Source organism: Sander vitreus, chromosome 24 (assembly GCF_031162955.1).
Source record: "Sander vitreus isolate 19-12246 chromosome 24, sanVit1, whole genome shotgun sequence".
Taxonomy (NCBI): domain Eukaryota; kingdom Metazoa; phylum Chordata; class Actinopteri; order Perciformes; family Percidae; genus Sander; species Sander vitreus.
In genome coordinates, this window is record NC_135878.1 from 13,900,139 (window position 1) to 13,925,389 (window position 25,251).

At 41.5% G+C, this 25,251-nt stretch overlaps 1 protein-coding gene across 4 annotated transcripts in view; it reads right to left on the reverse strand.

Moving 5' to 3' along the window:
• glsa (glutaminase a) overlaps positions 1-19,775 on the reverse strand; it is a 42,590-nt gene extending 22,815 nt beyond the window's left edge. The window contains exons 1-3 of one of the 4 annotated variants that reach the window (XM_078243435.1): positions 19,392-19,775; positions 8,507-8,597; positions 5,315-5,433 (exon numbers count right to left, since the gene is read on the reverse strand). In XM_078243435.1, the coding sequence (XP_078099561.1) occupies positions 5,315-5,433; positions 8,507-8,597; positions 19,392-19,645 (464 nt within the window). In that variant the 5' untranslated portion in view covers positions 19,646-19,775. Of the gene's footprint in view, positions 1-5,314; positions 5,434-8,506; positions 8,604-16,262; positions 16,466-19,391 lie in introns of those variants that run through there. The other 3 variants (XM_078243434.1, XM_078243437.1, XM_078243436.1) reach the window with 3 other exon arrangements.
• Positions 19,776-25,251: the final 5,476 nt, after the last annotated feature.

Genomic DNA, 25,251 nt, shown 5'->3' on the forward strand with positions numbered 1-25,251 from the left:
ATTTCACACTATGGTTAAACTTTGCAAATAATCCGCAGGTTCGGATGCATTCCGTACCGTGTTGATCCATACGGACCACGCATCAACTATTGTCCGTCGCACCACTAATAACAAGGACGCAGTTGAAGGTGGGAATAACTTGGTTTCTGTGTGTTCTGGATAGGCACTTATTTCTCCAAACAAACACTGTGGCTCACTTGTTTGATGTTTTAATGTTAAAGACTTTGCATAAAACCCAAAAATGTAGGACTACCTGATATAAGGAACATATCTAATTGCGGTTATTTTGACTGATATTGCAACTGGGATACAATTCCCGATTTTGGAGGGAATGATCATTTATTGTATCTTTATTCTCATTTAAAAATATTTAAAATTGAAAAAATTTAATTATTTTTGCAAGAATCTGTACCAAACAAAGATGTTTTCTTAGTCTGTAGGATAGGATTTGTAGGCTGGGATGTCTCTGCAGCCCCACAATGCTTACGCATATTTTGCCTTTAAGAAATATTGCGCCCGCATGCGATTTGGATAACGCACTAGTCCATATTGCGATTCCGATAAAATTGCGATTTATTGTGCAGCCCTATCTATAACTAAAGATAGCAGGTTTCACGCTGCCCCAATGGTATGAAACCGTACACACTTCCTGTCTCCTAAACGGACGTGTCCTCACTTGAAAATGTATTGAACCTTCGTGTGGACGGATGTTATATTTGCATAATTTATTTACATTTTCTTTTTGCCAACGTTAGATATTTACACAGCTAAAAGCCATATCTAGCATTTGCGAAAATTATTTTTGTTACGGCTTTTGTAAACGTTAGTCGACGTTATCGTATCTGTGTCGCCAGATCTTGCAAGAGTTGGTTCCTGAGAAACAGGGCTCGAACAAAGTTAACTTTCTCCTGGTGTGTCCGTCTGAAAATTGCCATTTTTTTGTCAGATGGTTCTGGGAGATATGTGGCTTGTGAAGAACGGGTCCAATATTTACTTTGGTGACTACAGGGCGAAAGAATCGCTCATAATCTGTGTTCACTTCTCCCACTGGAATCGTTGCACCCAGGACCTGCCGCTAGTGAGGCGTGGCAGTAGACAAACCGAAGGGACACAGAGACAGGAAGTTATTCTGAAGTTGGGGCGTCTCGGTTCCTAAACGTATCTGATAAAAACGAATCATCCCACTGGCTTTAGACTCTTCTGTGTCATAAATCTTGCAAGCTCAACTGGTCCAGCTCTTCACACACCAGCTGCCACTGTGAGACATCTGCTACTGGATTAATCGATCATTGAACTAGTAGTGCTGTCTTTTGGGAACCCGTTGGCGTTTCTGGATCAGTGCTAGGGCTGCACAATATATAGTTTTGTTTCATCGTCATCGCGATATCAACTGGCGCAATATACACATCGCGAAAGGTTGCAACATATCGCGATAGACACACATTTTGTGTTAGTTGAAAGAAAAAATCCATTGAAAACTGCACGTTAAAATGTTACCGTCATTCTTTTTTTAAGTGGTGGCTTTCATTTTCAATTTGTTCAATGAAAGAATGTTGGAAATGATTATCATTTCATTTTGTTTTGCAGTCGACTGTGTCGATCTTTCACTGCAGCGACATTTTTCCTGGTTTCCCAAATGCGTGGGGGTTAGAATAAACAGCAGAAAACAACACACACACACACACACACACACACACATTTGAACCATTTGTACAGTACAGGTCCTCACTCCATCGTTCTTTCTCCCAAATGTTGTCAGGGCTTTCTAGATTTTGTCCACAAAACACTAGGGCTGTCAGCATTTTTATATTTTTTTTAAAATCGTATTAATCGCATGCCGCCATTTATTAATTTATTTTAACTTCTCTCGGCTTTGCGTCGTGCCCAACAGGCTACTATTTTGCCGTACTTCCTCGTAACACATCACACATAGCAACGCGGATTCCGGTGCCACTGATTCCGGTGCCACTGATATACCTGCACTCTCTGATGCTCTGAAAACGGACGTTACAGGAAACAGAAACATCGCGGCACGTGACGCTAGTTAACACTATACTCGACAGCAGCTAACGTTAGCCTACCGCTAGCTAGTAGCTGGATTAAACACGGTTACAATGCTGACAGCTAACGCTAAACGGTGTAAAGTGTGACTGTATTTCACTGTAGAGGATTCCGACACCGGGATGTAACAATCTGCTGTTGTCGGGAAAAACACAAACGGTGCATTCAATGAAACTGGTAATTTACAGCTTTGTGGTGCATTCAAAGTTGTTGTTAAATTCAAATGTGTGACTAGATTAAATATATAGATATAAATATAATAAACAAATCAAGTTCATAAAGTCACTTTCTTTGCATTCATTTGATTCCCAATCAAGATACACTGGTAACAATTGCTTTCCATTGTTAATATGTACTTATAAAATAATAGAATTTTAATCATGTGATAAAACATGTGATTAATCGCGATTAACTATAGAAATTCAACGATTAATCGCGATTAAGAAAATGTAAGCATTTGACAGCCCTACAAAACACACAACTTCCCATAATAAAAAGGCGGTGTGGTAGAAGCTGTGCCTCGGAGAGATTTGCGTCTCAGCTCTCTCTTTACAAGCCGTGTGCCGTCTAATCCCTGTAGCATGGGATGCCTGCAGAGGAAACACACGCTACACTCCGCCCGCCCGCTCACGTGCTTGCCTCTGTGACGCCGAGCTCTATAAATAAGCCCGGGGAGGAGCGGATGTGATGGATTCAAGCCAGGGGTGGCGGGGCCCGGGGTCTGGATTCAGCTCCCTAGTCAGCTCTCATATGTCCCAACTCTCACCCAAGCTGTCACCCTGTTCTGTCTCAGCTTGTTCCCTATGGGGGCTGTAATACCAGGGCGGGGGTGTTAAAGGACAATTCCGGCGCAAAACAAACCTAGGGGTAAATAACAGATGTCTACCCACTCGATCGCTCTCTGGGACATGTTTTCATGCTAATCGAATGTGTTTGTAGCTTGAAACAAGCTAGCGCGGACCGCTGATTAGCTTACAACGCTAGTATTCGGGGCACAGGGAAAGTAAAAACAAATCGCTATTTTGTACCACTAAAAAGGCTCAAAATATCACCACACTTCAACGGTAGCATAATGACGGTCCCTAAATGTTAACCGAAGCATTGAGAACATTTGAGCGATTTGTTTTTACTTTCCCTGTGCACCACATTGCAGCTCGGATCGCGGCGTACTGGACCACTTTTAAAAAGGTCTTTGTTCACATCAGTCTATTAGACACGGATGCATGGGGAAATAGGGTCCAGGTTGAAAAGAAACCAAAAGTTACCCTTTAAACTCATCAGTTCCCTGAACAAATGAACATAGTTTCTGTTAACGTTGAACAAAGACGTCACATCAACAAAACTTATACGTAGACATTTTATGGTTTCTGACGCACGCCCCAAACTGTGCATTTGGTGTCATGGTCTGAAGATGGCGGTGTTAAGGTATATTTGAATGCTTCATGGAGTTTTATTAAAGCTAAACTTATAACAGTAAATAATATATATTAAGTGTCCTTGCCCCCCACCCCCACCCCCCAGCTCTTGAATCCAGCTGGATGTAAAGCCTCGACAAGATGCCGATGACGTGCAAACTGAGGGGTGATGAATAATTGAATGAGATGCGGTGACCCATTTCTGCTGCGGGGGAGGGCACAGGACTCTGACCAGCATGAACAACTCTCATGATAGACTGCGACGAGTGATTGTTGCTGATAAAAAAAAATTAAAAAAAAGGTGGAACAGAAAGCAGGATATCACTAAGTTTTTATGCAAATTAAGTAATATCAAATGAAAAAAATGCCTCATGGAATATATATATATATAAATTGAAGAAATGCCATTATTTATCAAGGACTCGCATCTGCATCATCACAGCAGTGATAGCGTCGCTGTTGTCTTATCATAGCTTGATATGTTGCTATCAGCTGGCACATAAGCACCATTACAACTTGTGCAACATTAATCATTTGTAGGTAGACGGCGCGATCCATTTTGGCGGGCAGACTTTGTTCGCAAACGTTAGCTTGAATGTTGTGCGATTCGGTGTGAAAATGAATGGAAACCCCCTTAAAATGTCTCAAATCTATTCCATGTACCGATATGACCGCAAAACAGCAATATGACGTCATTACGCGCAGGATTTTATTCGCTTTAAAGCCGTTGGATGGAAACACACTTTCCCCGGCGTTATTCGCATGAATGTTTTTAGCGACACTTCAGATAATTCGATTGACAAGTGGATGGAAACATGGCTACAGCCTGCGTCGTCTGTCAGACCAACCGGGGGAAAAAAACGCAGGACTTTGCATTCAATTCGAATGGGGGGCAATGCGTTTAGGCTGCCGCTAGGTTTGCCGCAGGGGGAACACGCAAAAAAAGAAAGAAAACGCACCGGGCCTACTGCGAAAAGTCGAGACCGACTCACGACTTTTGGAGAAAGGCAATCGGACGTCAAGCTGCGGTGTCCAATCGTGTTGACCGGCGATCAGACTTGTCAGTGTGTTTGGAGGCGGTGTGAGAGTCCCGTACAGGAAACCGGAAACGGCCTCTATCGCTGCCGCAAGAAAGTTGTAAAACACCAAACGCAAGCACTGAACTGCCCGGGAGTTTTTGGAACAGCTGACACAAACCACAGACGATTTGTTTGTGAAGCTGCCTTCAAGTGCGGTCGGAAACGTTGAGCTCTTTAAAAGTGCTCGTATTATGCTCATTTTCAGGTTCATAATTGTATGTCGAGGTTGTACCAGAATAGGTTTATGTGGTTTAATTTTCAGAAAACACCATATTTTTTTGTTGTACTGCACATTGCTGCAGCTCTGTTTTAGCTACAGAGTGAGACATCTCATTTCTGTACTATCTTTGTTGAGTCGCACATGCGCAGTAAATATTTGGCCGGAGAAAACTCAAGAATATACTGCAAACCCAGACGTAGTACTGAAGGAAAATGAAAATTGAACGGTAGTACGTAGAAGGGCGGAGCCAGGTTAATGTTTTGTGCTTATTTTATCTTGTAGCTTAGGATGTAATACTTTTAGGGATATGAAGCATTTTAAGATACTCCAAGAACATCAAGACATCACAATAAGCAGAGTTCAAAGGGTTAACTAACCAATAACTGCTATAATGGTAAATTTGGATTGAGCCTTTATAGCTTCGCAAAAACTTCCCAACACCTGCAATGTATGTAAATCCAAAAATGTAACTGTGCTGCCGTTTCCAAGGCAATAGTGCAAAATAAATAAATAGAAAAACAAATCAATAAAATACCTACTTTTTGAAGAGGTGTCGGTCCAGTGCTCCGTCAGACGTCGTCTTAACCGTAACCTTCAGCATCTCCATGCATTCTTTCAGCCGAGGGTCTCCCGTACGAAGCCCCGTGGCTTTGAGAGCCTGCACAGAGAGGAGTGGAGGAGGGGGACAAGGGATTGGGGGGGGGGGGGGGCATCAGGATTAAGACAGCCTGGCAGCAAATCAATAAATCTATGAGCCGTGAGCGGGAGGCTCCTGTAGGGCCTAACAAGAGGAGCTATCCTGCTCATAATTCAACCACATCGACAAGGATTCACTGCCTCTATTATGCTTTTGGGGATTTTCCCCATTTATTCAGTAGGTTATATAGTTGCTTGTGTGGTTCAAAAGGGTTTGATTGATTGATCTCTTTTATTTTGAACATGTAAATGAAATAAAACATCAGAAAACGATAGTAATAAAAAGTTTAAAAATAAAACGCCATAATTTCCAGTACTTAAAGACCTCTATTTACACATGCAAAAATGAGTAGGAAGAAGTAAAACTTCTGTACTCCTACCCCTTTGTACCCTATCAGAATAAATGAGTTAGTTACAAAATAATAAGTCTACAGAAATAATAAATCTGTAATCAATGACAATATATTTTCAGAAGTTCTATTCACATTCATATATTTACCCATACACAACAATAATTATACACATACCACAAATTGTTCAATATAAGCCCATCTGTACCTCTGGAATATAATTTCTTTGAACATCTTTTTGAATTTGAATATGTTTAGACATTGCTTTAATTCATTATTTAGTTTATTCCACAATTTAGTGCCACTGACAGATAAACAGAAACTTTTCCTTGTAGTTCGAAAACTGGGAGTCTTAAAATTTGACTTCGTAGCCCCCCCTTTCAGAAAATCTTTTCTGTATATTGTCAGGCAATAAATTGTTTCTCACCTTGAACATAATTACTGCTGTTTGAAATTCGACTAGGTCAAGTCATTTTAATGCTTTAGATAGTGAAAATAGTGAATTGGTGTGCTCCAAATGTCCAGTTTTATGAATTATTCTTATTGCTCTTTTTTGAAGTATAATTAACGATTTCAATGAATTTTGATATGCGTTTCCCCAAACCTCTACACAGTAATTTAAATACGGTAACAGCATTGAACAATACAAAATGTTAAGTGATTTGTAGTCTAAAATGTGCTTTGCTTTAGCCAAGACTGAAATACTTCTAGACAGTTTTGTTTGGATATATTTTATGTGAGATTTCCAGCAAATCTTGTTATCTATAATCACTCCAAGGAATTTCATTTCGTATACTCTTTCTATATTGACACCTATCTGTAACTGAACTTGATTGATTGATTGATTTACGATTGCCAAATATCATGAATTTGGTTTTACTCACATTTAATGATAACTTATTCGTGTCAAACCACTGTTTTATTTTTCTGAATTCTGAAGTGCATATGTCCAGAAGTTGCTGTAAATTCTGACCAGAACCAAAGATGTTTGTGTCGTCCGCAAATAATAAAAATTTCAGTAATTCAGATACTTTACATATATCGTTTATATAGAGGATAAATAGTTTTGGTCCCAGTACTGACCCCTGGGGGACACCACACGCAATGTCCAAACATTCAGATGTATAATCCTGTCTTTTAAATAACTGCTTAACCAATTCAACACTATCCCCCTAATCCTGAGCCGTTCCAATTTATTAATTCATATTTCATGATTAATTGTATTAAATGCTTTTTTCAAATCAATAAATACCCCAACTCCATATTTATTTTTGTCTGTGGAATTTGTGATTTTTTCAATGAGATCAGTTAAAGCTAGTGATGTTGACCTATTTTTTCTGAATCCATATTGACTATCAGTAAGTAATTTGTATTTATCTATGAATTTGTCCAATCTGTCATTGAAGAGTTTTTCTAGAATTTTTGAGAATTGAGGCAGCATAGAGACCGGCCTGTAATTTGTGAAGTGGCGTTTATCTCCAGTTTTGTACAAAGGTATAACTTTTGCGGTTTTCATTTTAGTTGGAAATTTACCAGTTTGGAATGACAAATTAAAAATATGAGTTAATGGTTTTGAGATCCAATCAATTACATGTTTTACTATCTTGATATCTATTTCATTACAAATCAGTGGATGCTTTAGTTTTGCATTTTTTAACAATGTCTATTATTTATTTTTCTTCTACGGGGTTGTACTTAGTGTCTTCATTAATTCTTAGGTGTGTTTTGGGCGTAACATGCAATAAACCAATCAGAGTGTCATCTCCCATTCCCTTTAAAAGCCAGGCGCATTTGGACCTTGGCGCATTGCTATTATGATGGCGGCTGTGCACCGTAATAGTTATAGTTTATATATATATATATATAGAGTAATCTTCTGCATGTTTGTGTGCTGCTGCGCTTCCTTATGTGTGTAACAAGCGTAGTGTGCGTGTGCTGTGCATTTACTAATGCTCTGTTAAAATAACAATGAAATGCTGCGTTATTGACTTTAGACCAGGTTTTTGTTGGTCAATGGCACGATCAGTTCCCGCTGCTTCAAGATAGCAATACACCAAGAATGCACCTGAACACACCTTCCTGTAGGACCAGCACGCCCATGGGAGCAAAGATGGGCGCAGGTGCATTTGCTATTTAAACGACGTGGGTGCTGGACGGGAAACTGACAACTGTGTCGGTCTTAAACTAGCAAAGACACTTGCGTCGCTTTGCGCTGCGCCGGGTGCAAGATAGGCGCCAGTGTGTTATCAAGGCTGCAACCATATGAGGAAAATGTGATAACGTTGTTGAATATGGCGTTAACGATATTACTCACAACAAATTAAACAGATATTGAAGTGTTTCAGTATTCCGTTAAAATACAACAAACTGCTCGTTGAATTTAAAACTAACGAAAGGAAATCATTTTCAACGTTCTTTTACAAATTGAACACTGAATTGAATATAAAAAGGCAGCACGAAAGAAATAGTGACAGTTCCATTTTTAAAGTGCAGTTTTTCTGCTGATATTTTCTTTTAACTAACACCAGAAATCTCAAGAGTGTCTTTCGCAATGCGTCGCAGCCTTCCGCGATGTGTTTACTGCGCCGGTTGATATCGCGATGACGGTGCAAAAACAATACATTGTGCAGCAGTACGCTCTAACGTAAAACCCTCGGCGATTCCTTTGGCCCCCCAAGGACTCACTGTTGTGAATTTGTGCGCGGGAATTTTTTCCTGGCCCTCTGCGATGGTGTAGAAGAGCAGGTCCTCCAGGCTGGGCAGGATGCCTGCCTTCCTTCTCCTGCAGGAAATTAGAAAGAAAGAAAGAAATAAAAAACACACAAGACAGGAAGGTGAGACACGTAACTCGACAGTGAGGCCCTGCCGTGGTGGGAACATGGAAAGGGGAACTGAAGCAGAGGGAGGGGGGAGGAGAAGAAAAAAAAAAAAAGCTTTTTGACTGCAAGGAGAAGCAGTGAGTAATAACTGACCTTAGTTCAGTATTATAACCTGCGGGGAAGACTTGTACTGCACATGTACTTTTCCATTTAGGGCTGGGTACAGTGGGGTTCCGGAAGTAAAAACAATCCTGTTCATTTTCTCCATAAGGATTTTGATTATCAGCCATAATGTCTAAACCATCTGAGGTAGACTGACCCCGAGCTATGTGGTTGTGAAACGAACGTTTCTGCTCCTGTAGAAGCTAGAAGTCCGTATGAAATCAACCTTGTTTTAGTTAAAACATGCTTTCGTTGCTATCTTTCAGAGAAATACTACACTACCCACAATCCTAAGCGACGTCTGTGAATAGAGAGCCAAAGTCACGCCATTCTACTACCGGTCCATGGGACCTAGCTTTCGAGATGCATGGATTACACATATGACGTTCATCAGTTTAATAGATAATTTTGCGAGTCAAGAAAGTCTCGGTTTATTGTTAAACTGTTGAAGTATAAGACTGTGAAAATACGTAAATTAGAAAGACTACACACTTCAAAGTCGCACGGATGACATCTCGCTGAAACTACAATGCGTCTGTGTATCGTACCGGGGATGTAACGTTACTGAAATGAGCAGAGGATCCTGCTTGTTCTTTCGCTTATCTGCTGAAAACACTTCACTGGATAAAACACATCGGGTAAGCTAACGTTACATGTGTATGTGGAACAGAGCTAAGCTAGCTAGCTAGCGAGGCAAGTTGAGCATCAAGCTAGGTGACGTAAACTGTGTTAGATGGGAGATGTAGTTCACTGAGCGGTTTCACACAAAACTAAGTGGTACTACGACAAACCTACGGCTAACTGAGACTTTCTTCGGTTGAAAAATGTATCTTTTAAATTGACGAACATCATATTTGTAATCCATGGCTCAAGTCAAACGGGATCAAAAAAAAGAATTTGCCTCTCCCCGTTCACTACCGTTCATGTTTTTTTCCGAATTAAGGTCCCATGAGGTCCACCGGACGGGGAGGGACTTCGCCTCTCTATGGTCCAACTCGCTGTTACCGTGGAAGTGTTTTCCGTACCCGCGAAACCGCGAACGGCTAGATCGAGCTTCTACCATTGAAGTCTATGATAGTTTCTGTACAGTGTCTTGTGCCTTTGCCTTTAAAAAAAATAAAAAATAAAAATTCCGCACCAAATCAAATGTTTTATCGTCACGATTCCTCTCGTAGCTGGTTGGCTTGGTTCCAGATGTAAAACTTTTTAAAAACGTCCATGGAACAACTGAACGGGGAAAAGCACTTCAAGAACCAGAGCCAATAAAAAAGTGGGAGCGGTCACTGTTAAGCTCGATACCGTGACTTCGACGCCGGTTCCTGAACGATACTTTTTCCCCGATACCGATTTTATAAAAATCCATTAACAAATTTGTATTTGTTTTCCAGCTGCTACTACGTAAGCCGTCTCTGTGTAACGTAGTTTTTTCCTGCGTGTCTCTACGACGTGTAACGTTAGACAGCCAATTACAGACATTATTAGATCTCGGTAGAAGCATGCTGCGTGCCGATTGGCTCACTGACGCCAATGAGATTTACTCCTCCTTAGATATTGAATTTTGGTAGGGAACGACGAGGCACTTTTTGATTACTCGATACTAAGGAGTCAATTCGGCCGGTGCCTAAAAAAGTAATGTATTCGGTACCCAGCCCTATTTTCCATAGGTTAATATGCTGCCATAAAGCCACTGCAATGTTGACTGTTAAATGTGTATTTTTTCTAGAATACCAGCCAGGAAATGTGTTGATGTGTAAAGATTACCACGTAAACTACTTAAACAACTCCCCGCATCGTGTTTACAAGAGGAAATGAAACTCCGGTAACACTTTACTTGAAGGTATCGACATAATCGTGACATGACACTGTCATGAATGTGTCATAAACGTTATAAATAAACGTTTATGACTTCTGTCATTAAGTGCCGATACTTGGCGGAACTGGCTGTCGTTTGCCCAAGACCCTTCACTTCACTTTTTGCGTGAGACTCCACCACCCGTACGCCCAGCGCTCCCAGTTTAAATTTTTGCATAAGAAGCAGTAGGCTTCAAATACGTTGTTAGCAGCTGGCTTTAACCGAGCCCTAAACTCCAGCCATATACTAAGGTGCATGTTGGTCTCATCTGTAGTCGTAATACAGCGAATTATATTTGAAGAACCTTCCCAACGTGCTCATAATGGGCACTTTGCGTTCGATTTTCAAAATATGAAATCAGGTTTCCATTCTTTGTACGGCCGTAATCCCCTAATTTGCAGTTGCAATAACTTTTGTTCCCCCACTGACAGCATATAGACCTTTTTCACTACAGGTGTATTCAAAACCACTAATGATGGCTGCATTCCACCTAGGAGAGGCCCTGGTGTTGTGCATTCTGACTCACTGAAATAGCTCACTGGGAACACTTGATTGAGCTATTGTTAAGGTTATCAATTACAGCGGTGCTTTTCCTAAGACAAGTCAACATGTCTGCTGTGAAAAAGGTCCATGGCATTAAATAAAACTTGACAGCGTCTGGTGATTTGTATCATCTAGCAGTATTACGGCCTGGCTGGTATTCTGAGCAGCGCTTCCACATTGAGTCGTCTCTGGGAGGAAGGTTAGTAGCGTGTCAGGAGGCAGACGGAGGGGGAGGGAGGGGGCGGGGCAACCAGCTCACAGCAGGCTCTCTGCTACGATTCATATCGACACCAAAACTGGATTTGTGCAAAGCTCTGGGTGTGTGCGCGCACACTGTCCTACAATGCATCATGGGACACTGGTGCTGGGAGAGGATGTCTAAAGATAAAAAGGGAAAGCTTTAGTTGGCAGGTGTCTCCTCGCAGCTACCAACCAGAGATATTAAGCTTTTAAAGAGTTTGGACACCCCTTGTTTGAGACGTGAGAGCAGAAATCTAGCCGTTTGTACCTTCAGACTCAGCACTGAAACAGGGTTTCCTTTGGATTTATTAAGCAGCAGCGAGCGATCAGGAAGAATGGACAATGATTTCCTTGCATTCGTTCTAAATTCAACAGGCAGTTTGTTGTATTTTAGTAGGATACTGAAAGCAGCCGAACTGAGTACACTTTGATATCTGTATTATTTATTGTAATATCGTTAACGCGATAAACATTATCGCATATTTTCCCCATATCATCACATTTCTAAGAAATCTTTTTTTTCACTGAAAATTAGGCCCCATGTTCCCACAGTCCTATGTTCCCACATTTATAAGATTTCTTTTCAAAATTAGGCCCCATGTTCCCACATTTCCTTTTTCCAAAATTTGTATGAGATTTTATCCCCCTTTCTCCCAATTTGGTAGCCAATTACACCCAACCTATTATCCAGTAGCAATGGACTACAGATGGAATGTAACCCTAACCCTAACATAGGGCCTAATTTCAAGGAAAATCTTAGAAATGTGAGAACATAGGGCTGTGGGAACACAGGGCCTAATTTTCAGTGAAAAACTAATTCTTAGAAAAGTGGGAACATAGGGCTGACCCCATATCGTGCAGCTCTATCCTGAACACTAGTTATATGATTGCTTTTTTCCTTCTTTTTTTTTCCTCCTTAATGTCAACAAACCCCATGAACACACCAGAGCCAACGCTGTCTTGACTACGCGCACAAAACATGTTAGCAGGATCAGCTCACTGTTTGGCGTTTGTCGTATTTGTATCGCCAGCTTCATCCTTTTTAAGAGAATGTCAGAATAAATGTGTTTTAAACCCCACCAAATCGCACTACAACTTTTGTTATTCCTTCCAGATCACGCTGCTGCAGAATAACGCAGGAGGAAACACTGGGACTGAGTGGCTGACCTGTCATTTAGACGGTTCCACTCAAAAGTCAGAGGGTCCGGAAATTTTATAACTACAGCCAAGCTGCGTTCCAGTTTTTCTAGCCAGGAATCAAATATATATATAGAGAGGAAAATGAAGTCCTATCGCCCTACTGATAATAGATGTTTTGGTGCCATCGAATGCTGAAAACGACGCTATGTCTGTTAAATTCTGATTTCAATGACTGGAGACGAGCTTCCAAACTCGTAAGTGGAACGCAGCATTGTTATTAAAAAGGGTTAAAGGATTATTCTCATGCACTCCGTGTTGCTGCGTCCTTAAAGAGCCTGCAAGCCTCCATTGCTCGTTGCCGTGGTTTGCTGGCGAGGAAGGAATACACATCAGAGTGTGTGTGTGTGTGTGTGTGTGTGTGTGTGTGTGTGTGTCTCAAAGGGAGAAAGGGATGGAGGAGGTGAGGTAGAGGGGATTCAAGCGCAGCCGCTGGGAGGAAGTGACGTCATTTCAAGGTAAAAAGGGGGGTCGTCGGCTTTCCGCAGAAAACCTCTACTTCTACTGGAAAACTGACTAAAAGAAAAGCACTCAAACTTAAATAAACATAAAATTAAAATAGAAACATACTTACAAATGCAAAGCAAGCAGATCAACAAGAGGGAGAGAGTGTGCAGAGGGAATAACAGTGAATTAGTAACAGTGAAAATGACATTTACAGTACAGACGTGTAAAGACAAAATGTGCACAAATAAAATCGCATTATGCACTGAAATTACACACACACACAAGTATGAAAAAACGGGCATCAACCGTGGCTGCTGTCAGGGCAACAAACTAACAAGACAAAGAGACGTGAATGAACGCAAAGCTGGGATTATGTCAGGAAGAAAAAATAAATCAATCACATTAGATGAATCAATGAATTATAATGGCCACGTTTCACACTGTATCAGCAGTAATGGAGGATTATGAACAAACATACAACAGAACAATAAGAAACCATCAGTTACAGTTTACTCCAGTACTGTACTTCAGTCCAAATGTTGAGGTACTTGTACTTTACTTGAGTCTTTTTCTTTTCGTGCCACTTTCTACTTCTACTCCGCTACATTTCAGAGAGACATATTGGACTTTCAGTTCAGTTCAGTTCAGTTCAGTTTACTTTATTATCCCAAATGGGAAACTTGAAATCCAGTCAGGAGTGAAAGATAAAAAGAAACAAACACATTCAAGCAACATACAGATAGAGGCAACAATCCAAGACATAAGTACAACAAAGGTTCCCTGGATGTAATACACACAACACAAGTTATCACCACTGGAGCGATCTCTAAAAACAAAATAAAGTACTACATTACATGTGCAAATTAAGCTGAGTTATTGCACATGGGACAAAGGAGTTTTTACCCCTATTGGTCTTGAACCGAGGTACTCTAAATGTGCGACCTGAGGGGAGTATTACAAACTCAGAGTGAAGGGGGTGGTTTGTGCAGTCTCATATAAACCGAGCCTTGCGGAGTACTTGCTGGTCAAAGATAACCATCAAGAGGGACTGTGGGAAACAAAATCACCTTACCAGCCACCTTTACAATATGGCTGAGGTGGTTTTTGTCCCCGATATTCAGGTTACCGTACCAAGCAATCATGGCAAACGTAAGAAATGAATCAATAAAAGATTTATAAAATAAGGACATCATTTTCCTATCTACATTAAAAGTGTTTAACTTCCTAAGGAAGTACAAACGTTGCTGTCCCTTCTTACAGACTGCATCACAACTCACATCAGGTTTTTATCTATGACGGTTCCCAGATACTTGTACTGTTCAACAATCTCAGTTTCAGTTCCCTTAATGAAAGTCTTAGATGGTGGGAGGGATACTTTCCTAAAATCAATGACCATATCCTTGGTTTTTGTGGCGTTTAATTGGAGAAAGGCCTCTTCACACCATTGGACACACTCATCCACCACTGGCCCATGCTCAGATTCATCTTTACGGAGCAGGCTAATGATGACCGGGTCATCAGCAAACTTCAACATGTGCCTGTCCCCATGCTGGCTTCTACAGTCATTGGCGTAAAGAATGTACAACAATGGGGCCAGTGGAAGAGGTGCGCTGTTCTGACAGAAAGCCATTAACCCCTAACCCTCTGAGATCTACATGTTAAAAAAAAATCTACAATCCAGCCGACAAAATTTACATCAAGATTAAAACAGGTACGCGGTTTCCGAGCTAAAATATGTGGTTGGATAGTATTAAAAGCTGATGAAAAATCCATAAATAAAAGTCTGGCATGAGTGCCAGGACCTTCCAGGTGCTTATACAGGAAGTTAAGTAAAGTGATTGAGGCATCTTCTACCCCCACCCCTGCCCTATATGCAAACTGCATGGGGTCTAGAGCCCCCTCCACCATAGTTATCAGTTCCCTTTTGACCAGCCTTTCAAATGACTTCATGACCAGTGAAGTCAATGCCACTGGTCTGAGGTCATTTAGCACCTTAGGGGTTCCGCTTTTAGCCACCGGAACACAGAGCTGTTCTGAACAATGCTTAAGCAATCTTCCTGTAATAGAATCAGGCCCCATGCTCTTATTTGTCTTAACTTTCTGAAACTCTGCCTTAACATCATGGGCATCAAACATCTGGCCTATGATGTGACGTTGCTGTAATGTTGACGTAACATATTACGGAGTCATATTTTAAGTGATGGGCCTGCGGTGTGAAGATGTTCCCCCTCCACTAACAGACACACTTAAGACACACTCACTCATGTGTCGGCTTGTGTTCATTTCACCCGACTGATGTTGCTGGTTTCACTGCCTCGCAGATGTCGTGACAAATGGGCTTGGAGGGTGGAGGCAGATGTTAAAGCGGTAGCATTGAGAGAGAGAGAGAGAGAGAGAGAGAGAGAGAGAGAGAGAGAGAGAGGCGGCGCTGCACTAATCCATCTGTGCCACTGACTCATCTGCTCCTGGAGGCCCTGACAAATGCCGGGCAGCACGCCAGCATCCAGGCTTTGGTGCAAAAAAAACGTGGAAAAACGATGTGGGCGGGATAAGCTTCTCCCTCTGCATTACGAACGTTTTTAACCCCTTATTGGCCGGAGCACAGCCTCAGGACGCTCACAACCAGACTGCTGGAGTCGAGGCTGAATGCCGTCTGAGGGCCCTCTGGGACTCTCGAACCCTCGGACCTGTTATGGGCATTGTTTTTTTTGTAAACGTTGTTTTCAATTCAGATTCCGAGGCTTTTTCATGCATTTCAAAATGTAACCCTCGCTCGGCCGTAGCGTTGCATTCCCCGCCCCCTCCCCTTCCGACTCATTTCCTGGTTCTCTTTCTCCATAAACAACGTGAAATCAAGGAGAGGGTTAACTCTTCCTGCTACAGATGTCTCACCGTGGTCAGAAAGAACAGAGGAGACACTTTGGTTCTCTCACTATGACTCTAGAGTCGCTACTCACTCTGAAGCTACCGGTAATCACACTATCACACACACACACGCCCCCAATGGTGGACAGAACATATACGAAGTCTGATACCAATATAAGTCTTACTGAAGGCATTTAATGGTCAAAATATTAATAATAAATATTCGAATATTAATAAACAAAGAACTTCGAATATGATTTTTGGGCAAAAGTCAAAGCCCTGATCCCTGCCATCAGTAACATAACTTTTAAATTACCTTGATCACGAATAGCCAAAGTGTTCCTCGACAGCAGTCGAAGCGCCCTTCCGCTTACTCGCCAAAATCTAAAAGCCGCCTGTTGATGATTCCTCAAACGCTAATCTGCAACGTGGATGTGTAACAGAACGAGCCGAGGCTTCACTGAAACTGAAACTAGCCTCCAGGGGAAACAAGACGGCAGGGTGACTGCCTGAACATGGCCGACAGCTTAAGCAAATTGTCCGTGAATGGAAACAAATGGGGACAGTTTCGGCCTGCGAGGACAATGAGGAGAGATAGATAGATAGAGATAGAGATATATATATATATATATATATATATATATATCCATCCAGGCTGGTGTGGTGGCTGGCAGCACAGCTGCTCGGAACGTTGATAGCAAGGGAAAACATTTTTTATTTTAAGTGTAACGTGGGGGGGAGTGATGTATCCGAGACACAAACGTCTCATAGATACTGGCTTGACTCCGTTGCAGCAGAGTGAAGGCAGTTCAGCTTGTCAGAATGAATAACCGTCTTGCCAACCAGGGTTTTCTTACACTGATCCTCTGTGCTTTAAGAGCTAATATACCTCCAAAAAAACATTTGGTTTAAAGTGCCCATATTATGGAAAAAAACATCACTTTTTCTGGGATTTGGGGAGTTGTTTTGTGTCTCTGGAGCTTCCACATGCATACAAACTTGGAAAAAACAACCATCCATGCTGTTCTGAGTGAGATACGGTTTCTGAATGTGTCCTGCCTTCTGTCAAAATCTGCACGGCTTTCTACGTCACTAGCTGAGACGAGGGGGCTAACCGTTAGCATGCTAGCTCGTACTCAATGGCAAAACACTGCTACAACACACACTAGTTCACCCTAATCTACTAAATAAATTGTATAGAATTACTTCCATGTCCCTGTTCTGCAGGTATTCCACACAAAGTTGGAAGTGCGCCCTCGTTTAGAAGAAGTCTCCCGGCTAATCCTGCCTTGTACTACTGAAGTTGGAGAAACAGCTAGCTAGTTGATGTGACCTTGCTACTGAGCATGTGCGACTGACAACAAAGATGTTCCAGAAGTTGAGATGCCTCACTCTGTAGTTAAAACAGAGACCTGAACACAGGGTGAAAAGAGGAGCTGCAGCAATGGGCAGTACAACAAAAAATATGGTGTTTTTTGAAAATTAAGCCATGTAAACCTATTCTGGTACAATCTCAAATTACAATTATGAACCTGAAAATGAGCAGAATATGGCCACTTTAAAAACTCAAATTTCATTCCGTAAATACTGAGATTCTTGCAACTAAACGTTGAGTAGTTGGGAGTAGAGTTTTAAGTACGCGAATGGCCAGTATATGATAGAAGCAGTAGCGAAATGATTGGTCGATCAACCGAATATTAATTGGCCACTATTTTGATCATGGGTTAATCATTAAAATAATGTTTTCAGGGCAGAGCTTTCAAATATTCTTTGTTTCCAGCGGCTCAAATGTGACGTTTTGCTGCCCTTATATTATATTAAACTGGATATTTTTTAAGGATTTGGACTATTTGGTCAAATACAATGAGCAACCTGAAGATGCCATATTGGGCTCTGAAAACATATAGTGGGCATTTTTCCACTATTTTCGGACCAAAACAATGAAAATAACTGAAAATGAAAACAAAGTAGCAGCTCTAGGCTACATTCTATAAAAGGTACTTAATACGTGTCAACGAAGGGCACGACGACTAGGCGAGGGATCTAGGAAGGGTTTGTTATTGCTTGTTAATTGTTAATTGACAACTTGTTTTGGTCACAATCAGTCATAAAAAAAAAAATACCATATTTCTTGTTGCAGATGCGCGTTTTGCTGTTAAAAGGCAGTGCAAACAAATCTAACAAAGTGGATCTTAATGGATCAGTCAGTATTTTAGGTAGGGTTGGGCATCGTTTTCATTTTAAAAATTCTGATCCTGACTCGTCCTTTTGAATTCCAGTTCTTCCGGTTCTCTGATTCTTTCATAAAATGAAGTTGCATATTAAACCGGGCCTACAATAACATGTAGGGCGGCCCAAAGCCTTTTTGCTTGAAATACTAAACTATTAAATTAGCCTAATAATTGTTGGCATGATTTATAAAAAAAAATCATGTTTTAATGTTAAAAATGTGGCACAGTGGATTCATTGAAAAGAATTAAATGGGAAAAATTAACAATAATTTGGAGGACCCTCTAGGGGGTCCCGGACCCTGTGTGGATGATCCAGATCATTTAATATATAAAAATAAAAAATAAAAATGCACAATGTTGCTTTACTTTTCTTTGTCACCATGAATGTAAATCGCTTTTGGGAGACGGTTGATGACACTTCAATAAAAAAAACATGTCAATGATCAATACATTGCATCCATGATTAAAAAAAAAAAAAAAGTATAACGATTCAATAGACATTTAGATGAGGCTTAGTCCGTCTGCATGGTGCATTAGGTTAAACAGACACATTGTGTTTGTTGTTGTTATATTGTCATTTTCAAAAAAGGCAAGAGCAGCTGGTGGCAGGTTTATGCATCAGTGATGTAGCTGTAGATGAAAGCTGCAGCTTCTGGTCACGATATCTAGCTGGCTGCACACCACATGCTTCCATTTGACCTTTCTCCTGCACAAACGTTTGATCGCGTCCCATTCTCTTACAGGCAATCAATAGCTTCGAAACGTGGGTTTGAATAATATTGGAAGTTAATAAAACTCGCCGGCAAGCCCACACTGTAGCCTTAGCTACAAATTAGCTTAGCTGTCTGGCTAGGTTGTCACTCAAACAGCATCTGAGCTAGCCCTCTGCGTGATGCACTTGCCGAACTACAATGTAAACATCTACTAATTAAAATAGGCTTGTGAATGTAAGACGTAACGTTACAACTCACAGTAAAACATGTTATTCATAAGGTAATGTTCGAAGCCATTCTTTAATTCGGCATCATTCTGTATATAAATATAGACGTATTTCAATGCAAAATAAACTTAAGGAATGGTTCCCAGGTTTCATCATAGGCTTCCGCCAACGTTTAACGCGGCAGTAAAATGGCAGTTTTTCCTATTTAGTTTGGCGTACCGTAGAGCTAGCGGCTAACATCTGCCCACAGACCCGGGTTATTAACGCTACTCACTTCTCTGTCGAGTCCTTGGCGGCTTCATTGTGGCTGTCACTCTTGGAGCAAAAGCCTCTAACGCCGTGTCTTCTGGTGAAGTGCTGAGGGGGAAATGCACTCCGTCTGCCCGGCGACCTCCCATCCAAACTACGGGTGCTGAAGCAGGCGGCGGTTGCAGGTGTCGCTTTAACACCAACTCTACCTGTCAATGGACGCTTCAGCTGCGTTTGAAATAACTCCTTGAGCGCTATCGTTGACCGAAAATGTAACATTTCAATCCCGTTGAGAAGAATTTCTGGATAATGTAACGACTGTAAGGCCGAGAGAAGAAAACTGGATGAGTAGAGGAGCAGCTTCTAACGAGAGTGTCGGCTTTTCTCAGCCGAGTAACGGTTGTCTCCCGGTGACTCAACAACAGAAAGAGCCACTCAGCGCAGTACAACGTAGCTTTAACGCAACAGGGATTTTGATTGGAGCGTGACAACGCATAGCTGCACCTGATTGGCCAAGAGGGCTGTCAATCATTAGAACTGTCTAGCTTACTGTTTTGGTTGTTTTTGTTCAATTATCTCTATCATTTTCCACATTTTATAGCGATTATGAATACATACCTTTATAATGTTTTTTTTTTTTTTAAAGTACAGTCTCCCTCTTTATAATAGTTTGCACAAGACGGTAAAGAACCAAAGCAATCCTTTAGAGAGGAAACGTCATAGCAAAGTATGTGACAGATCCAATTAAGTACCAAAATATTATTAAAAATTTAATATAAATATTAAAAAATATCATTATAAAATATTATATTTCTATAGATAGAAAATGCAGAAAAGTAAAACGAGTAACGGAAATACACACATTTTTAGGGGCTATTATAGTGAAAGCCCCCTTTAAAAAAAAAAAAAGTTCAATAGTATGCTTTTATTATGAACCTTTCACTGAATATCTCATGCACACTGTACTTATACTTCATTAATAACAATTATCTGTAATAATAAAAAAATATGTGTTGTCTGTTCACAAACTTGTCCTTTTTCATGAATAGTGACCACCACCATCAATTCCAAGTATTCCTATTGGCTTGAAATTTGACATTTGCGTTTGCATGAACTGGGTTAGACGCTCCATATTCATGCTCCATCTTGAAATACGTTAGCCGGTAAGGGACATACAGGACATACTGCTCCACCGTTTGTGTTTTCGCTGTCACGTGATAAACTCACAGGTGCTGCTAACGCTGCTAACGAGTATCGTAGCTTCCCGGCACCGGGCAAGTTTGAAGAAGGAAACATGGAGGACCACACGTATTCAAAATCCAAATTTCAGGAACAGGAGTTTTCTTCTTCGGCCAGAAAAAAGAAAAAAGGATATTGACAAGAGCAAGAGAGCGGCTTTTTGAAGCGTGAAGGCTACCGTAGCTGTGATACGTACTTTGAACTGCGTGGCGCGAGAGAGTTGATTGCCGTATGTGATCACAACGCTAGATGGGAGAAATTCCCACACATTGGACCTTTAAAGTCAGTATAAAGCTCCACTTGAGCAGCACAGATGCCAAATGCATATTTGAGAGAAGATCACCAAAGACCCCACACATCCTGCACACACTCTCTTCAACCTCCCCCCCCCCCCATCTGCGCTACAGATCCCTGCGCACAAAAACAACCAGACATAAGCTTCAACAACAGCTTCTTCCCCACTGCCATCACTCTACTGAACTGCGGATAAGTGGGGTCATCCCCACTTCCACTTCCCTACACAGACATTACATACCTATCATTCCAAAAGGCATCTTGCACACTACTTTGCACTATTACTTTTTGCACTTTACATCCCACTCCATGTGTACTTGTCTTGATATTATGTCTTATTTGTATTTTTGTATATTATGTTGACATGTGCCTATATGTATATTGTTGTCTCTATTGTACAGTATGTGTCTATATTACTATTTGTCTACTGAATGTCTATTTGTTGAATGTATAGAGAGTTAACACCTACCAAAGTCAAATCCCTTGTGTATGTAAGTATACTTGGCCAATAAATCGGATTCTGATTCTGATTGTCTTGTCTTGGGCTGACACCATGTGAGGTAAGTTGGTACTGCACATATTTCAGACTGTAGTTTCCTCAGCAGATGTCTCTCTGTCCTCTCTCTGTCCTTCATGAAATAAAACAGCTACAGCACCATCTCCTGGTTGGAAATGATTTCAAATGAGTCCACATGCAGGCAACAGGAACAAGACTGACGGACTAATAACAGGTTACCAAAAATAACCTCAGGCCCTAAAATAACCGGCAGGCAGTGATCCGTTATAACTTCTTCTATTTGTTTTATTACATGCACGCAGCTTTGTTTTTTTTTTCTCTCTGGATATATTTCTGGGAACCACTGTGCAGGACATTATTATTATTATGATATGTATCCATCCATCCATCTTCATCCGCTTATCCCGGGTCGGGCAGGGGGACCCCCAAACTTCCCTTTCCCCCGAGCTACATTAACCAGCTCTGGCTGGGGGATCCTGAGGCGTTCCCAGACCAGGGGGTGGGGAGATATAATCCATCCACCTAGTCCTGGGTCTTATGGGAGCATGCCTATGTTCCCAACAGCCCTATGTTCCCACATTTCTAAAACCCAAATTCAAAATTAGGCCCTATGTTCCCACATTTCTAGGACATTTTCAAAATGAGGTCTGGTGTCCCTGCATTTCCCTTCAATTTAAGCCCTATCCTCAAACCACATTTTTTTAGGATTAGGGTTAGGGGGATAACATCTGATACACATTTATGAAAATGGAACTGTGGGAGCATAGGGCCTAATTTTGAAAAATATTTTATCCCCCTTACCCTAACGCCTAACCCCTAATCCCTAACCTTAACCCCTACTCCCTAACCTTAACCCCTAACCCTAACTCCTAACCCCTAATCCCTAACCATAACCACTAACCTCGAACCCCTAATCCCTAACCTTAACCCCTAACCCTAACCCCTAACCCCTAATCCCTAACCTTAACCCCTAACCTTAACCCCTAACCCCTAATCCCTAACCTTAACCCCTAACCCTAACTCCTAACCCCTAATCCCTAACCTTAACCCCTAACCCCTAATCCCTAACCCCTAACCCCTAATCCCTAACCTTAACCCCTAACCCTAACCCTAACCCCTAATCCCTAACCTTAACCCCTAACCCTAACTCCTAACCCCTAATCCCTAACCTTAACCCCTAACCCCTAATCCCTAACCTTAACCCCTAATCCCTAACCTTAACCCCTAATCCCTAACCTTAACCCCTAATCCCTAACCTTAACCCCTAACCCCTAATCCCTAACCTTAACCCCTAATCCCTAACCCTAAAACAAATGTGGTGGGAGGATAGAGCTTAAATTGAAGGGAAATGGAGGAACACAAGACCTCATTTTGAAAATGTCCTAGAAATGTGGGAACATAGGCCTAATTTTAAGAAAAATCTTAGAAATGTCTGAACATAGGGCTGACCCTGGTAGGGCTGACCCTGGTAGGGCTGACCCCGGTAGGGCTGACCCCGGTAGGGCTGACCCCGGTCTTATGATACGTATGCTCCTTTTAAATTGATCTACCCTTTTATAAATTGTCAGGTCGAATTCCTTTTGTTGTGGCCCAATAATAAATAAAAAAACTAAAAAGTTCAAAGCTTGAATAGGCCCATGTAGTCCTTCAGCACAAGGCCTGAGCCAGGCAGCATTTTAATATTCATTTCTTTCGCAGCCTTTTTCATGGGTGGAGTTTGACACCCCGTTCAAAATAATGACCTACATTAGATATTACTCACTGGAAAGTATTTTGCAAGTTGCTTATGTTCGCTTTTCCGCGGCTCCCAACCTTTATTTATTTTATTTTTTTTATCTGACTTTATCTGAATCTCGGTAAATACTACTCTAGTATACTCCCACCTGGAGCTCCAAGAAGGATGAAACAAAGCAAAGCCACGCTAACTAATAATGCCTTCATTGGAACATTAAGCATTTATGAGTTTGGACTAAATGCGCAGGAAGCGATAAAAATAAACAACTCAGAAATTTCCATGTAATTGGGTCAAGAATTAAAGGGGGATTCCAACAACATTTCCATGTAGGTTACTTTACAGGAACCCACATTTTCATTTAAAAAAATGCACTTTTGCAGTTGCTGAATGAGCAAACACAGATTATCAGCCTGGTTTTTGCTACCCTATATAGACTAAAGTATGTGGATGGACGAAGCATTATTATGTGTTACATGTATTATTTGTATAATGCCTGATATGTACAATAGCTAAATCCCTCATACAGTGACTTCTATTTTTAGAGGCACAGTGTCATGTTCATAAAATGTTATGCATGTTTTCTTATCATGTTTCGATACCGAAACCAGTATCCCGACATCGTCCGGTACGGCCTAAAACGCTGGTATCGGTATCGGAAAGTAAGAGAAGAGTTCATGCACCGATCCCATACTACGTAAATCTACTTTAAAGTAGTTCCTTTATGTTCTTTTTTCCGTTATGACTCAATGTCAAAACTGGATAATGAACGAAAGTTCTGTTGGCGTTTGCATGTTTGTTCACGTTTCACAAAGAGTTTAACCCGAGCCAGACTGAACAATGAATATAGGACTCATATCGCATCCATACAGGGATGGTGGTGTACAGCTGTTAAAACATAGTTAAATAAATGACATATAATGGCATCGGATCGGAACTCTGTATCGGCCGACAGCAAGTTCAGGTATCGGCAAGCAAAGAATGGTCTCTCGGGCCCATCTCTATTTACGACTGCATCAAATCACACCAAAATCTTTTTGGAATATTTCAATCAGTCAAAGCTGCAGGTTGTAATGTTCAGTAATTGGAATTGCTTGACCCCGGTGGCCTGTACATTTCAGTCTCAAATTTCAGACACGGATGCACGGATAGTTCTCTCCATATTCAGCATTTTTAAGTGTAGGCCTTCTGTGTTCTGATATTTTGTCCCTAGAGTCCTGTCTTAAGAGAGCTCTGGTTTAATAAAAAAGAAAGGTGTGAAAACTGCCACTTTTTTTTCCTTCTCCAAAATTAACAGCAGCTCTCAAAGTTTCATTTTGCGCCAGGAAATAAATGTTTCACTGCATGCAGCGGTAAGCCGGAAAAACAAAAAGGGAAGGGAGACAAACAAGGCGATCCCTAACAAAAGCTGCAGGGAGGAGAGGCGATAATTCACCAACGCCCACACCTTCTCAAAAAGCACTTTCAGCTTCCTGACCCCCCCCCCTTTCTTCCAAAACGAGGGTGATGGGTGCGCTCGGCAGATCCCTCCCACGCTGCTTAGCGGCTGGCTTCCGCCCACCGCCCGTGGAGCCGCCCACCTCCAGCCGTTGCCACGGCAACACATCGCCCTCATCATCATCAGTGACTTGCACTGGAGGAGGACAGGGAAGGGGAGGGGTGGCCGTTTTTCACAGCGCAGAGCAGGGCTGCCACTGTGAGCAGCAACCAGAAAATCTGTCTCTCTGTGTGTGTGTGTGTGTGTGTGTGGGTGTGAACGGAGGGGGAGCGAGGAATGGAGGGAGTGGAGAGAGAGCGAGAGAGAGAAAGCGAGAGGATGATGATGATGATGATGGGAAGTATGTGAAAAGGACCTGCGTCAGAGTGAGTCATCATCCAGTTTCACAATGTGTTGATGTGACGCCGATGCAAATGATGCAAATGGGCCTGCGCAAGGATTCATCTCAGTACGAAAAAGAAAAGACAAGACAAGTAGAAGAAAACAGACAGAAGACAGAAAAGCTCCTTCAAAAGGAAGCTGAACTGTACACTCACATACATCCCACCACAGTCTCTCTTTTTTACCTTTCTGCGCTTGGATGACCGAGCACTTTTTGCTCTTTT